At 36.8% G+C, this 16,707-nt stretch overlaps 1 protein-coding gene across 3 annotated transcripts in view; it reads right to left on the bottom strand.

The window, feature by feature from the left end:
* SLC25A12 (solute carrier family 25 member 12) overlaps positions 1 to 16,707 on the bottom strand; it is a 61,741-nt gene that overhangs the window by 10,498 nt on the left and 34,536 nt on the right. For all 3 annotated transcript variants that reach the window (XR_001862388.1, XM_008634766.2, XM_017735640.1), the window contains exons 5-12: positions 14,771 to 14,917; positions 13,537 to 13,675; positions 12,217 to 12,310; positions 11,565 to 11,649; positions 7,486 to 7,570; positions 6,866 to 7,024; positions 3,585 to 3,637; positions 3,306 to 3,386 (exon numbers count right to left, since the gene is read on the bottom strand). Coding sequence is in view for 2 of the 3 variants with exons in the window: in XM_008634766.2 (XP_008632988.1) it covers positions 3,306 to 3,386; positions 3,585 to 3,637; positions 6,866 to 7,024; positions 7,486 to 7,570; positions 11,565 to 11,649; positions 12,217 to 12,310; positions 13,537 to 13,675; positions 14,771 to 14,917 (843 nt within the window). In the remaining variant the exon portion in view is untranslated. The remainder of the gene's footprint in view (positions 1 to 3,305; positions 3,387 to 3,584; positions 3,638 to 6,865; positions 7,025 to 7,485; positions 7,571 to 11,564; positions 11,650 to 12,216; positions 12,311 to 13,536; positions 13,676 to 14,770; positions 14,918 to 16,707) is intronic.

Below are 16,707 nucleotides of genomic sequence, written 5' to 3'. Positions count from 1 at the left end.
AGGGAAAGAAATTGTTTGCTCTGAACATGTGTAAATGTGGATAGTGCTGTTAATGATTAACAAACCAGCATACTTCAGGCAGGTAGGAAGACAGGCTATCAGTTTCATCTATCAGGGACAAGAGCCCTTTCATTGACAGGTATGACCTGACTGCTGTAACTGAGCTGCCCCACATAGCTGCTCTGCAGTTTTCAAATACAGCTACAGCTTGAGAGCAGCTGGGAGTATTTGGGCTCTGAGAGACCAGACCCTACACTTCCCAGTGACATTTGCATTGCCCAGCAGCCAGCAGGTAGGTTTAAAGGAGCACAGGGCACGGGCTGCCTGCGGGAGGTCCCTGCCCTGCAGTAAGGAAGGAAAGACAACAGACAGGCAGCTAACCATATAAACAGGCACTGCCTGGGCGGAAGTCTTTGTTAACTGCTGTGAGAATGAAGATGTTTCCTCTTACTGGGAACATGAGTTTACTCCATATTCTTACAGAAGCTGAGAATAACTGGAGCCTGAGAAGTAAGATTTTGGCCAAAGCGATTCAGTCTCCTGGCATTAGCATTTCTGGAGGAGGGACACACCTGTGAGTGGCCCCCTTGCTGGACAGTACAGCACTGCTTGCAGGTACTCCAGAGCTGAGGATACTGACCATCCTACACAAGGTCTCCTGAATTACTACTGTCTTAATGTCAGAGGTTTCACCTGTTCTTATGTGTGGGTCTTAGAAGACTGTAACACCATACATAAGCTTTGATACAGCACTGCCATCCAGAGAGGAGAATTTGCCATGTCTGCTGGAACCTTTCCCAAGCTGCCTTCACTTCCTCACAAGAATTCTTTTGATTGAGGACTGTGGCATGCACAATGTGCTTTTGTATACCTTGCAAGAGGGAAGGCTTTCAAAAGCATGGAAGGTCTCTACTGTAAACTCTGTAAAATGGATGAAAATACAGCTCCATACCAGAAATTACCAAAAACTGCTTTATTCCTGTTAATGAGGAGATAGTTCAGCACTAAACACAGGTAAGTGAGAGTCAGAGACAGTAATATGTAGATCTCTGAGAACTACATGCAGGCATAATGTTATTTCTTCTGATATTATGACAAGGTGAAAATATATGTTTTAATTTTAGCCTAGATTTATACTGTACTATTAGCAAAATATTTAAGTGTTGAACAGTAAGAAAAAGCCACAAAAAACCAAGGTACCCAAATCCTGATGCTGAAAATAATTTTGGCATATATAAAATCCAAACATTCGCACATTAACCCATCATTTTGTACTAACAGAGAGTGAAGGAAGAGAAAAAAGGAAAACTGAAAGGCAGCATCACCCAAACAGAAAGCCTTGTGTGCCCCTGCAAGGAAAAGGACTAAGCTTACTAGTGGCACTTCCTTGGATGTAACTGCTGGTTGTACCCCACAGTATTTTGTAGAAAAACAGAACACAGTAACACCGAAAGCATGAAGACCAACACTATTTCCAAGCAAGTCAACATAGAGAAGAGCAGTCACAACGAGAATGAAAAGGTCTGAGGATGAAAAAAAGAAAGACTAGTATCAAATTGTTCCTGCTTTAGCCAACTGATACTTTCAGACTCTTAACCTTACTGGCTTGCTAACAAAGATTCTGCTATTTAGGAAGAAGAGGAATTGCTAAAATTGAACTAAGCAGCAGTACAGACAGAAAAATCTTCAACGAGTAAGATATCAGATGATCCAGATGAAGCTACCAAGAAACATCCCTCAGGTTGCTAAACTGTGACCAACACTTCTATAATTTTTTTAAAATTCTCCCAGATTGTGATTAATATTATCTTGAAAAAGGAGATGAAAGTATCAGCTAAGACAGTCAGCTTGAAGGTGTTGTGTTTGGACAGACTACAAATCTGCTCATCTTCAAAAAAACATCCAAATCTCTGAAAGCTTATCCGAAGCTCAATTTATCTCCAATTTTTCCATGTTCACTACAGTAAGACAATTAAGTTCTTTTGAAAAAAGGAGTACCTAGCAGGACATGAAAAAGCCTCTAATGTAGACTGAATTTAGTATTATATATTTCAGTACAAAATAATGTAAAATAATAAAATTCATTAGCAGATGTTTGATTTTAGTTATGAATTTAAGCACAACACAAATACTAATGAATTATATTCTCTTCCATTATAAATGACCTGCATTTGCTTTCTGTGTTACTGAGCTTTCCAGAAAAAGGTTAGTCTTCTGCTAGCTACACATTGGAGCTCTTTCTCACATTTCTCAGAAAATAAACTTTGTACACTGACAGGTGAAGACTCAAGCATGTACCAGGCTGCCAAATTCAATCAGGCAGAACTATAAGCAGCCTCCCTTCAGGGCTGTTTCTTTGAATTAAAAGTTTGCAGAGGTCAACAACCTTTCTGCCCCAGGTTTTGTTGTAAGCTGAGGAGGTTTTATACCAGCCTGTCAGCCTACTCAACTGGAAGTTATTAGTGCTCTCTGCTACAAAAGAAACCCAACTCAAGCCTTAAGCATATTATAGGGTTAACAACTGTTGGGGAATCCCACAAATGAAATTAGCCAACGTGCAAAACCAAAAGAAATCTATCATCAGTATCAATTCAAACCACTTACAGATTGCTAAAACATCAATTGAATTACAGCCCTCAGTTTCAACAAAAACACAGTTGGTTTTTTAACTATATTTAGATGAGGGCTGTAATTATCATCTGGACTAACATAGCTACATTTTATACAAAGTCATTTAAACAGACAATTCACTCATACCTGTTACCTGAAAGGTAAGGCTATATTGTTCATGTTTTCCATATTTTCATAACAGTAAAAATTTCACATACAGCAAGTTGAAGAGTTTCTTTCTTTTCCTTCTTAAAATCATCAGCAAGAAATAGATTTTCTTAAACCATTCTAGACATCTCCATCCCACCCCTGAAGGAAACTTAATCATGCCTATAACCCATTCTCAAGGAGTACCTGTATCTTCCCACACTAATGATGAATAGCAACCCAGCAGAACTTACAGAAAGGGAGAATAGGCACCCTCTTCTTTGGACTTTGTGAATAAAACCACTGCTGAAACTGAAAGTTGCAAACTGAGCCAAAACAAGTTGTTTAAGCCCATCCTTCAAGGGAACTTAACTCAGAAGTATGCTAAGCTTTCCAAACAGACAAAGTACTTTTTTTAGTTCCTGCAACTGGGGGAAAAAAGAGTACTCCTGTTCAAATCGACAAAGCACACCCATTAACTGTCATTCCAACTATTCTGGACATCACTGAGAATCAATTTTTCCTAGGAATACAGGACAGATACTTACACAGCCTCCAGCAAGGATCTCTGCAGGGAGTGGAATGGAACCATCTTTCTTAGTAAATTTGTCTCTGACAAAGTCATTAACCTAATAAAGATACAATATATTACACACTATTTTAAGGTATTTTTCCTCCTTACTAATACATATCAAGTACATTTGTAGCCATATATATTAGAATGCTTGTAAGTGGTCATCTTTCACACATTTTAGGAAATAAATCCTGTGCATGTTAACAAACAAAAGGATGCCAGGGAGGAGAAAAAAAAAAAAAAAGATACGTACAGTTAGCTTAATAGCCTTTTCTGGAGCAACACCTATCAGCTGTGGTAACAAGCCTATAGAAACAAAGACATCATAAGGCAACATTATCTTCCTAATAGAAAAACTAGTATTTTATAAGTGCTGTTCAGAAATGCCTTTCTGCACAAGGGACATCCTTTGAGGTGGGAGGCATTTAAGTATGGGATGCTGCTAGAGCACTGCATATTCCTACAAGTACGATTTTATATTACAATTATCTGTTGAAAATTATAATGAAATGTGTGACCAGATCTGCCTTCCTCAACCAAGTCAAGCCTGATGCTGCTGCTGTACAGAAGGAAAAAAGTTTAATGACCAAACATATACCTTGGATATGTCTACTACATAAGTGTTTGTTTGACTTTTTTAGCCCCTTAGCATCATTTCCCATAAAGCTTGCAATCACTTTTTAAAATAGGATAGTAATTGTGAGATATACACATGACTATGATAAATTATCAACTCACTTCTACTTGACTCATTAACCTGAGTTTTCTGAAGACTCGAGTCAACTAAGGGTATGAAGGATTTTCTCTTGTTCAGTTCAACATGGTAGCATGAACTTCTTTAAATCCTATTAGTAGTAAGCATTTTTTATCTCACTAAAAAGAGGTATTAGTGGACAGAAACCAATTTTGGCAAGGTCCTTGCTATGGGAAAATAGCTACTATCAACATGAACTGTCATTTGAAAATCGCACATACACTTTTCTAGGAACTAATAGGTTTAAGAAAAAAATCAGTAGATGGCAGTCTTAACTTCCCACAACACATTATAACAGCCATCTATTATTTTTAAATCTGTTTTCTCCACAGTCATTCTGGCACATGTATAGATCATAAAACTTAAAAAGAAAGGTTTTTTTACTAGATATGGTCAAATCCCAATGTTATTCCATGGTTATGGAATATCATTTTGTCAAAAGTGTTTGCCAGTTAACTAACTAAAAACCTCACAGCAACAAAACTGCATCAATGCTGCTTTCCACTATTCGTTAAGTATAAAGAAATCATAGCTAAAAATGTTAAATGTTCAGAATTCCCAAAAGTACTCAGTCTGCAGAATTTTTACACTACTTCCTTAAAAGGAAGCTCAAAACAAAGGTACCTTAATAGAAAGTGCAGCAGTTAATATATGCAGTGTAGGGTTTTCTTCCAACATAGTACTTTCTGTGCGATTTACAGACTTACTATGCTGAGGAAAGGTAGTTATTAAATACAAAGAAAGGTTGACAGGAACAAAAAGAAATGGTGCCCTCCCAGCCTGAATTTCTGATCTACCATGAAAAGACAATCTGGTTCTGCAATGCCTACACTTAAAAAAACCAAAACCACCAGACAAAACACCACAAGACAATCCCCCCACTCCCTTTACGTAGCTGAACTCACTGGGCACCCACATTTGGTGTGCCAGAGAACCTGGGACTCTGCATGGTCTAGTGAGGGACCTGAGAAGAAACTTCATTAGCTCCGAAGGTGGATGTCAAGACTCAAAAGAGTCTTTATTTTCTTGACCAAAAATTCTAAGTTTTTATTTAGAATTATAACATTTCCAGTTTGTGTTCAGTTCTATTTTTTAAAGTGCAGTAAACAACTATATTGTACCATTATATTATGGTATAGATGCAGTTATATTACAATACAATTAGCATAATCCAGCTCAGGAATATAAGAAGCCAGTAACAGACCCACAGCCAACTCCGTAAGTGTTTCTGCTGTTTAGTTTAACATACTTCCAACAGACCATCCAAATCTCTGAGTCCAAATCTTAGTAACATGCTGACCATTAACTGTAACATTTTCAAAACAACTACATGAACTTCTTATCCTAAGCAATCTTGAAGACAATTATTAAACAGGCTATTAAAAAGTTTAGCAAACTGACATTCTTTCAAACAAGAACTTTTTTTTCAAGTGTAAACCACTGCTTTTAACTCATCAATGGAATCATCCTTGATTTCAAAGTGTTTGTGAAAGGTCAGAAAACAAAAATAAAATAACAAATTATTTTAGATGCTGCTGTGCAAAAATGGGGCAGGGAGGGCAAGAGAAAGAAAACAGTACTGTAGAACAGCACTGAAGAATCAGTCTCACAGATGTAACTCAAGGAGTATTTGCTTTTGTGAAAGATATAGCATCCAAAAAAGAAAACAATTTACCAGTAAGACGTAATTTACACAGACTACAGCTATTTCATCAACTTTGCACCAACATATTCCTTCCCTTACTTACTTTCATAGCAAAATCCTGCAAGACTACAAAACACTCTTTAGCCAGAACCCACAGACTTTCACAGGCAAAAACTTCTTAGATACTGTCCATAAAGGACACTGTCCAGTGTCTTCACTGACAGAAAACATCACAAAGCAGAACAAAATGCTGTAGACATCACATAAGTGAGTGACTTTGCTGCAGCTAAAGAAACAGGTGTGCCAATTAATAAATACTTTGTTCATCCTTATGATAATTGTGAACTTCATAAAGTTATGTGAAATTACAATTAAAAATAGAGAATTCAACTAAGTATCTATTTCAGAGGGCTGGTAAGCATTTACCCTGCATGTAAATCACCAATGTGATTAAAACTCTTTCAGAATCTTCCAAGATAAAACAACATATGATAGCTTTCAGCCTAACTGATAAAAAGCTGAATTCTTAATCTGTATCTTAGAGTTTTGTTCTTTAAATTACAGTTTTCTGAGTTCCACTGGTGATATTTTCAAGTAAAATAGAGCAACATAATTCAACAGCAGAATGCAACTTCTGTTCACCAGACAAAATTATAAAACAAGTCCCACTACCTGCAAAAGTATGAGGCATATGATCTGGCATCCAGCTTACAGATACATTTCAAAATTACTGTCTTTTGTCTCTTAACAAAAAATATTTGCTGTAAAATGAATCTTTATTCCTCAGATGCTAATCTGCTCCTGATGTCTGACCCCAGCCAAAAGTTGCAATCCTTACTTTGTGAGGTTACAATTATGTCCTCAACACTTACAGCCCAAAAATTAGGTCTTTAAACAACTTAAGCAGCAAGGAGCAAATCAGCAATAGCAACAAAAAAAAGCCCAGTTTTTCCCAGCAATTGTTTATGATGAAGGGTGCACAATGGAAGATAAATACTGAGCTCAGAAATGAACGCAAAATTAGACATGCTATCAAGTATCCTGGTTTTCCCATAGGAAACTAGCTGTTGGGGTATTAAAACAAAAAAAGGGGGCAGAAAATTACTGACTTTTTTTTTTTTTTTAATTCACTTACCTCTGTAAAGACCAAAAAAGCCTTCAAAACGCAAAACCTTTTTGAAGCAGTCAAAGCTGTTTTTATACATCAGCTCCCCTACGACTGAACCTGTGGAGCGCTGATTCTGCATACGAGTTTTCACCAGGTCTATGGGATAGACTGCAGTAGCACCAACAGCTGTAAGAAAGCATTTGGAGTATTACTTCTGCAACATCATTGCTGGTGTAGTATATAATTATCAGGATGATTTTCTACAGCATTTATTTAAACACAAAGAATATATAAGCTGGTAAGACCTCTGATATGCTGGAAGTAAGAAAGAACGTTAATGAAGGTTTAGAAAAAAAAGTCTCAAGGAGAACGAATTACATTGTTACATAAAACAAGGTGTGTAGAATGAACACCTATCTGAATTACCACTAAGGAAATTTGTTACTGGTGCAGTTTCAAAGAACTGTAGAGAGATTCTAGAAGCCAAGTGATAAGGAATGAAAGGGAATAGCAGAACCAAAATGGTTCCAGCATCCAATTTTACACATGTATAACCAAAACATCCACCTTAGATGAGATCAATTAGTCTGGTAAAACAGTGTTAAGTTAACCCAAGCTTGAAAACAGGAAGCAGAAATATTACTCACCTCCAGCAACTGAGCCTAAAGTGAACCTGTAAGCTGACTCAGCTATTTGGAGCCAAATAGGTCTGCTTAATTCTCCAAAAGATTGCTGTGTGAGAGGAAAAAAAAAAAGAAAAAAAGCTTGAAAATCTGCACAGGAAAACAAAGGCATCTGTGAATTGCTTTTATAATGTTACAGAAAGAATCTGGTAAAAACTGGTAGCTTTATGTTGAGGAGGAAGAAATAAAAATAATTACTAGATAATGTCTATTGTGCCTAATGAATGAGGCATATTTTTCAAATACTCCTTTCAGAAAATATTCCTTACATATTCCTAGTTGTGCCAAAACCAGCACACTGGTATAACTGAAACAATGATGTTCAAGAAAAAGGAGACAGAAACTCTAAACAACTTTGCTATTTTCTATTCTGTTGCCTTTGTATTTGTAAGGCATGGAACTCCCTTTCGAGTCAAATAAAACTCAGTATCTCTAAAGGAGTTCACAGAATATCTCACAGACAGGCTCTATCAGCACAGGACATATTTTAAGATTACACACCCATTAATGCATAGCATAAACATGAGATTTCATGTCTTCAAAACAAGCAAAATGTTAATTATTCCTAAAAGTATTCTCCACAAGACTTTTTCAGGCAGTTGCTAATTTAGAGAGTAACACTGACCTCACTCCTTTCAATTACATACACTATTATAAATCTGTTAAGTGTTCTAAATAATATAGTCTGCACAGAAAATATCTGCAGAGACTCATATTATTAAATGGCTATTAGAAACAAGGTAACTGATTCACAAGATGTATTCACAAACTTGCACTATAAAGTATGCAAGACAGGCTGAATTTTCTTCCAAGCATAAGACCAGTAGAGAAGAATTGATATTATGCAGTATAACTTGCCTGCGCTATCTAAGGGGCCAAGATATTAACTGGTAAATTCCACAGCAAAGCAGATACTAAAGTCCATTTTCCAAACACAAACCTGTTTTTCCTAAAAGTACCCTGTATTGTTAGCAGATGTGCTGCTGACAGCACAGCTGGAATGTCTACAGACTCCAGACTGATGCAGATTAGGAATTTTCACTAAGACTACCACACACACACTTCTCAGCTCCCTCACCAAGGCTACCCAGCCAAGGCACGTTCAGCTCACTGAAGCACCACAGGAAGACAGCGCCTACCTCAGCACAAGCTACTCTGTTTGGATGGGTGTTACACGGGATGTGCAAAAACCTGCCTGTATTGCATAAGGCTACACAGCATATACACAATATAGGAGAAAAGCCTATGAGGTCAAGATGAGATCATTACCTTTAAAAAACCATGGATTATATTTTATACCATTTTTCCACAGAATAAAAAGGTACAGCTAAACCCACTTCCCTCCACAAGACGTTCTCCTCCCCCACAATACAGCTTAACAGACAAGAATAGAGAAATTCTAGGTAGCACCAAAATTACACACTGCACATGCGGACCAGCATAAAAAAAGCATAAATCAAATGTACTGTACTCCCTTTACAAGCAATAGAAGCAATAAATCCAAAGAATATCCTCACTATTGTAGAACCACTATGATTTTCTATTAAAAAAAAAACCACACACAAAACCCCCCAAAGGATAATAAAAACAAAATAACCACAAAAATAAATTCTAAAATTCAGATATATTTCTTTTGATTCATGTAAATAAAAGACACATGCAATAATATACCCCAAAAAGCTTTAGAAGCAGAACTAGCTCTTCATTCCACTGATATTTTCTCCTAGTTTAGCACACCTGCTGCCTTTCAGCTGGTTTAAGATTATTCTTTTTTTTCAAAGCTTCACACGATTCTCATCAAAATCCGATCATTGCATTTAGACATCAATCTTAGCGAATGCATGACTGAATGTTAAAAATCAAATTCTTTCTGAAGGAAATGTCACTTTTATATTATTAAATAAGTGTTCACAAAGTTTTCAGTTTACTTGTGTGTTCAGATGGATATGTAAATGAATGTAATTAATGCTATAGCTTTCAAATCATGAATATTTATAAAGAGAAAATTACTGTAGCTGTCATCCCCATAGGATATTCAGCTGCTAAGCTTTAAAAAAATCTTACACAATGAAAAAAAATTGACAATAAAGTAAATATGGTTGAAAGCAGGCTAATTTTCATTTCTACCAAATCTATATGGAGTGATTTTATGCAAAAATTTATATTTTTCTTTACAAAGGGATTTTAAAATCATATAAAACTGATTACAGAATTAGTTTCATTTCCCAGGAACAGCTGGACTGCACTGGGATGATATTTCTCTTCATGAACAGATATCTTTCATTTCGTCAATACACTTAACTTACTGTTAATATAGCATTCACTTAGGATAAGGTCTAATAAAAGACTGTTCCTTATAAACTAAATAAAATAAAATTATTTTGTTTTCTGGTGTCTGGTTTTAACACAGAATGTAGAATAAGATGAAAATATAATGTATTACTTCAAGAGTGTGAAAAGAGTATATTCTGTTGTAGTGATGAGTGAAACTTTTACCAGCAAGCTTGTTTTAAAAGAGTGCCAAGCTACAAAGGTAGCTCTCAAAAGTAAAATATGTCAGTATTTTTTTCTACTCAGACAGGTGAGTACTAAGACACTGATTAAAACCAAAACTGGCAGTGGAATGTCATTACCAAACTTCATCAAAAATACTTAATAGCCTGGATAAACGTTGTATCCACATTTCTGGGTCATTCCCTTCCATCATTCTTGTCATCAGGAATCCATAGGAAGACCATTAGCACTAAGTAGGTTTTGGACATGTATTGGCTCAGATATGCTTAATTGCCTAAGGACAACCAAGCACAAAAGAGCGGTGACATAAAGAACAGAGCAGACACTGTGTTTCAGACTAATTTGTTTGAAAGAGAACCAAATTATCAAATTCAGCTCTAGTAACAATAACTAAAACAATGTAAGTTAAACACCTGCATAACATTTGGTCCTAAATCTTTAGTTCTTACAGCTAAACTGTAATGAGCCACTGAGGTAAGAAACAATTTATATTCAACATCCAACTGCACGGCCTGGAACTCCTATGCTGTACTATACATGTGTAATGTTTATTAAGGATGCTATGATAAAAGCAAAGCTAGCAAACATAAATGTAAAGTTCTGGTGAAATAAAGAGTTAACATTCTATCGCAATACTTTTCATCTTCTAATTCTACCTTTTTTACTACCTGTATTGAGTTTGTGAGGCAAAGTCAGGGGCGGGGGATACAGAGGTAGCTTCTGTGAGAAGCTGCTAGAAGCTTCCCTCATGTTGACAGAGCCAATGCCAACTGGCTCCAGGACAGACCCACCGCTGGCCAAGGCCGTGTCCATCAGTGTCAGTGGTAACACCTCTGGGATAACGTATTTAAGAAGGCGGAAAAAACCCTGTGCAATGGCAGCTGGAGAGAGCAGTGAGAACGTGTGAGAGAAACAACTCTGCAGGTACAAAGGTCACTGAAGGAGCAGGAGGACGTGCTGCAGGCACTGGAGTAGAGATTCCCCTGCAGCCTGTGGTGCAGACCACGATGCAACAGCTGTGCCCCTGTGGCCCATGAATGTCCACAGTGGAGCAGAGATCCACCTGCAGACCCTGTAGGACCCCACACAGGAATATGTGGATGTGCTCCAAGGAGGCTGTGACCACATGGAGGACCCACACAAATCTATTCCTGAAAGACTGCACCACGTGGAAGGGACCCACACTGGAGGAGTTTTTGATGAACTGGGGTCCATGGGAAGGACTCATTTTGGAGAAGTTCATGGAGAGCTATGTCCTGTGAAAAGCCTTCTCAGGAGTGAACAAATGCATTCACGGTAAGGAATCCAAGTATCCATACATGCTCATATCTGAACAGGCCATTCGGACATCTCATACCCTGTTTAGACACATACAGTGTCTAACAGCCTGCCCCATTTCTATCCTTACAGCAATACACCCAGCATGTTTCACTTGTCAGGAATCTGTTTAAAGTGCATTATTCCTACTTTTCATTTGCAAGTACATGTAAACATTCACTCAGTTTCAATTATTTTTTTCTTCTACCCACCTGCCTCTGGAGTTCTGCCAGGTTGTAAGGTAATGCACCTTCAGCCAGTGGTGCTATTCTCTCAATATCTGCCAAAGTTAAGCGCCTTTACACAAGGCAGAGAAAAGCAAATTACGATTAGATAAAGCATCAAACATATTCAGTACAGTATTCCTGGCCACACCCCACAAGCTACATCTGAGTTTCAAAAAAGACACTTGTCACTTGAATGCACACCTAAGAAGTCTGCTACACTGCATTAAAGTGTGCTTGGAGATGAAGGGAGCACAGATTATTCAGAAGTTAAGTTCTTCATTACTAGTAATAAGAAATATAATACACAAATTAAACTACTTCTAGCTATTTCGACCTAAGATTTTGCATGCATTAAAGATCTACACAAAACATCAACCAGTGCATTGCAGCCTTTTAGGAGTACTGTATTTTGCTACTTCATATGTGTACCTATAATACAACAATTAATAATTGTGCTTGACATACACAACTCGCTTACAAAACCCATGCACACAACAAAATCAGTTTACATTGAATAAATTACTGTAACAAAATATAATGGAACACAAAACCTTTTAAAATTAAGACAAATATAAGAGGCCACACAGGAAACACAAAAATGATGATTGCAAAATGATAAAATTCATGATTATGTTACCCAGTAACACTGTATAAATCCGTAAGTTGGTAGAGAATATCTATTTCCAGTGGTGTAATTTGTCCAAAGTGGATTGCAGAGTGTGTAAATTCCTCTGGATTTAAAAAGGAAAGAGAAATACAATAATTGTGTTATTTATCGAATTGCCTCTTTGAATCCTTTCAAATAACTTTAATATCATAAAAATGAAGTCTATCACCAAGAAGCAAGATCCAAAATGCAAAGGGAAAAGGATCTTTAGGAGAACATCTATCCTAAAACAGGCCTTCCCAACACAGATCAAGTCTGACTCCACAACTCTGATTTATGGTAAGTATTCACCAAAGACAACAAGAATCCTCAAATTAGCAAGCTTAATAAAATGACACCCACAATTTGTGATTCTTGCTTCTGAAGTTCTGCAAAACAGAACAGAACAGAATAATGGTCCATTATTCACAACTTTAAGGACAACTGACTCATCTATTCCCATCACGTCCAGACTTCTTCCTCTGCTAGCTCTGAATGAGCCCAAGCTTAGGTATTCATCTGGTGAAATTAAACAACATGTTCATGACATAATTGGCAACTTGCAGCTAACAAGTCTGAGCAGTGAAAACACAGCAGCCCTTTTTCTCAATACAAATCCAAGCAAGATGTATTTATGCCTCTGTACCCAAAAACATTGCTAGGCAGTTTGTTAGCACAATTTGGAGGATGAGGAAAGATATTTTATGCTTTCCTCTAGGGAAAAATATGCAGAGCATATAAGCTAAACAAAGAAGAAGAAAAAAAATAAAAAGAACTTGGCATGCTTTTTGCCATACAATGGTTTGGCGGATCTCATCCATACAAGTAGTAAAATTGGTGGTAAAATCTGTCATAAAATGGCTACGAAAGCAATCTGCTTATGTATGTGTCAAGACTGAAATACGGCAACCTTTCACATGCACAGCCATTTGTTATATACTAACTAGCATAATCTATATATAAAACTACTCAGATTTTCAAACTTAACCCATTCCACTACATTCCCTAGGAACTTCCTACCTCTAAGCAACAATGCATCTCTTTCAAGGAGTTGTAAAATCCTCAGTATTATACTGACTTGCAGTTACTCATTCAAACTAGTAAGGCCAACACAACTCCTGCCAGAACCTTCTCCTTAATGAGCTAATTGAAAGTACTTACTACCCTGTGAGGATGAAAATCACCCACAGCTAAAAAAACACTTTCCCAGTGGCAATAACCTCACTTCTGACTCACCTTAAACCATCTGCATCCCCAATTACAAAATGGACAGAATTAAAAAATTAATAAAATGTAGGAAATATACCTTACCTTTTGTGACTTCAACATCTCTTCTTGTACCTGCTATATTACTGTATATCTTCCTAACAAGATCCATGTTATTCAAAAGGGCATTAAATGCATTGAAAAAGGAGAAGCTGACCTGATGTGAAACAGTCCCACCAGCTACCTTTAAAAATTAAATGAAAACAGTTAAGTGCCTTAAGCACTTTTACATCATCTTATTACAATTACAGAAACATTCATTTCAGCAAATTATGAAAGAATTAAAGATATCTTTCTATTCCTGTAACTTTTAAGATATTTTTAATAGAAACATGAGGGGAGAATTATTAGACAGGATACTATTTTTGAGGTAAGGATTAAACACTAGGAAACGATTAGGAAATAATCATATAAGTAGATTATTATATTCAAGTTATCTGATAGACACATTAAAAGTGTCACTGAGTAATTTTCTAAAACAGAAATGCATGCAAATGCAAATTCCTTTAGATAAAGGGACTGACTTCTTGCATCACATACACCAATGACCATTTACTTCAAAGTCCAAAGTTAGTAGCTACTATAAATTTTATGGAAGATAGTATGCCTTATGAGTAAGACAAGGCAAGATTTATAGGTAAGATAGTAAGATAAAAATTATTACTTGATCTTTTATATAAATTTCATTCTTATGTAATTTTCATACTACATATTTTCAGATTATAACTTGTATGTCATTACCTACAGATCTTGCCAAACTATCAGAGCTGTAACCATTCTACCTCTAGAATCTACATACTGATTTTCCAAATTCTGATCTGAAAAAGAAAAGAATGCAAGAGTACATAAAAGGACAAAACTGTAAGTAGTCTCCAGCTCCTGAGATGTCATATACAGAAATATAAAAACTGGATGCTTTTGCCCTAGATGACTTCCATTGGATTTGGTGATTTTAAGGGTCTTTTCCTTCATGGTTCTACAATTCTATGATTCCTCCTGTACCAAGTCATTTGCCCTGCTCTAGTGAAAAGTAAAGCAGACTAACTCAAACTGCTTCCAATGGCACTTTAGACATGTAAACCAGATTGCCAACCTTTTCACTACTGCAGCTAAGGAATGCTGCTATGTTTCCCCTGTCCACTCTATACAAAGCTGATACTCCAGCACCAAGGCAGTGAGTGATAAACAAGTAGAAGACAAAGTCAGAGAGAAGCAGTACTATCTTCAAACATCACAGCTACTAAACACTGAATTCAAGGCACTTTTGGTTAACACTTACTGAAACTAAATTTTCTTCTACAAATGGAGTTAGCATATGGGAGCGAATGGTAACCATGATTTCATTGAAGTCCAGCCCAGTTATCAGACCACTTTTATTTTTGTCCTTCAATGCAAAGGCTTGTCTTGCATGTTCTGACTGCAGCTCCTAGAATGAATATTCAGAGATAGCATATTAGAAGCAAATTCTGCAACTCATTGTTCACAAAACTTTCACTAATTTCATATTCTTATGCTCCATTAGGTCTGGGCACATAGACAATAGCACAACTACAGTTTAAAACTTCAAGGCCAGCTCAACTAAAATAAGAAGTCTGCATACTGATTCTATCCACAGATTCATTCCTCTGTCAAAGAAAAGCCTCAATTTAACTGTAAGGAAATATGCACTTTCACTAAATCATTTGAGAAATGAACTTCACACACCCATGTCCTGCCTGCTATCTATTCCTAATTAAATACTTAACTGCTAGAAAAACTTCTAATACTGATCTTCAAGATGCAAAGTGAGCTGATCTCTCACACATCCAAGATGAAGTATGACTGGGCTATTATATACTAACTCATTGGAAAGTACTTGAAAATAAACAGGAGGACAGTGAAAATGATATAATATGGATTTAGATTGCCCCAAACAGCTATCTCCCATAATGTCACAAATCGTCACTCATTTCAGACAATTTAAAACTCCTATACAGACTGTAAAAACCTTCATACAAAGATCACTGTGGTAACCTAACCTCAAGATAATAATGATAGTTGTAAATTCTATGTCCAGAAAAAGTTGTTTCCTTTTATTCAAGCAAACAATAAAGCACATTCAGCTGTCATTCAGACCTCTAGAAGCTGCGAAAAAAATAACCACATTCTGACAGACAATAAGAAGAGGGCAAACCATCTAGCTTCTATCACCTTTACAGTAATTTCTCAGCTCTCATAACCTCATGATCAAGGTTTTCTAGATCAGGGTACAACAAACTTGCTCTGATCCAAGTCTCCAACCCTAAAAGATGGCGTTAGACCAAATGAGAAAAACAATTGTATCTAAAAGGAAGCATAAAAATATCCAGTTTGTGTACATACTGAAATTACTGCAACCCGTACCAGTCTGCCCTACTAAGGGTTTTTATCATATGATGACAATAAGAAGCTACTGTATCTTACATGGCAGTATCTTGGGGAAAAAAATCATAAACCCAGAATAGATATTTATCACTCTGCTCTGAGTTCCCAACAAACCATTTTGGAAGCAGGTGCAGAGGAGGGCCATAAAAATGACAGCGGACTGCAGCACCTCCACTATGAGAAAAGGCTCGGAGCTGGGGCTGTTTGGCCTGGAGAGGAAAAGAAAACAGAAGGCTCCTGGGAGACCTTATTGCAGCCTTTCAATACTTACAGGCGGCTTGTAAGAAAGATGGCAACAAGGGTTTTTAGTAGGGCCTGCTGTGACAGGACAAGGGGTAATGATTTTAAACCAAATGAGGATGGTAAAGCAATGCAACAAGTTGCCCAGAGAGGTGCTAAATGCTTCATTCCTAGAAACACTCAAGGTCAGGTTGAACAGAGCTCTGAGCAACCTGATCTAGTTGAAGACATCCCTGCGGATTTCAGGGGGGTTGGACTAGATGACCTTTAAAGGTCCCTTACAACCCAAAATATTCTGTGATCCTATGAGGTATTTTTATCTTGGACAATAATTACAGATTACGTCAAAGCACATCTATCACTCCTTACTTTTAAGACACTACATACAAAACTTTTATTGCATGAAGGGAGCTCTAGAAATGCATAATCTATTTTTCTTCACGTCTACTAGACAGGCAATTGTAAGTTACATCACAAGGTGGTCACTGTATGGTAATTTATGGAATTCAGTGCCATTACCAACAACTCTGTGAACTTCTTTTCCATGAATTACAGTGTAAATTTCTGCTACTT

The sequence above is a fragment of the Corvus brachyrhynchos genome, unplaced genomic scaffold (genome assembly GCF_000691975.1).
Source record: "Corvus brachyrhynchos isolate BGI_N302 unplaced genomic scaffold, ASM69197v1 scaffold255, whole genome shotgun sequence".
NCBI lineage: Eukaryota > Metazoa > Chordata > Aves > Passeriformes > Corvidae > Corvus > Corvus brachyrhynchos.
This window is presented reverse-complemented; position numbering and strand designations above follow the sequence as displayed.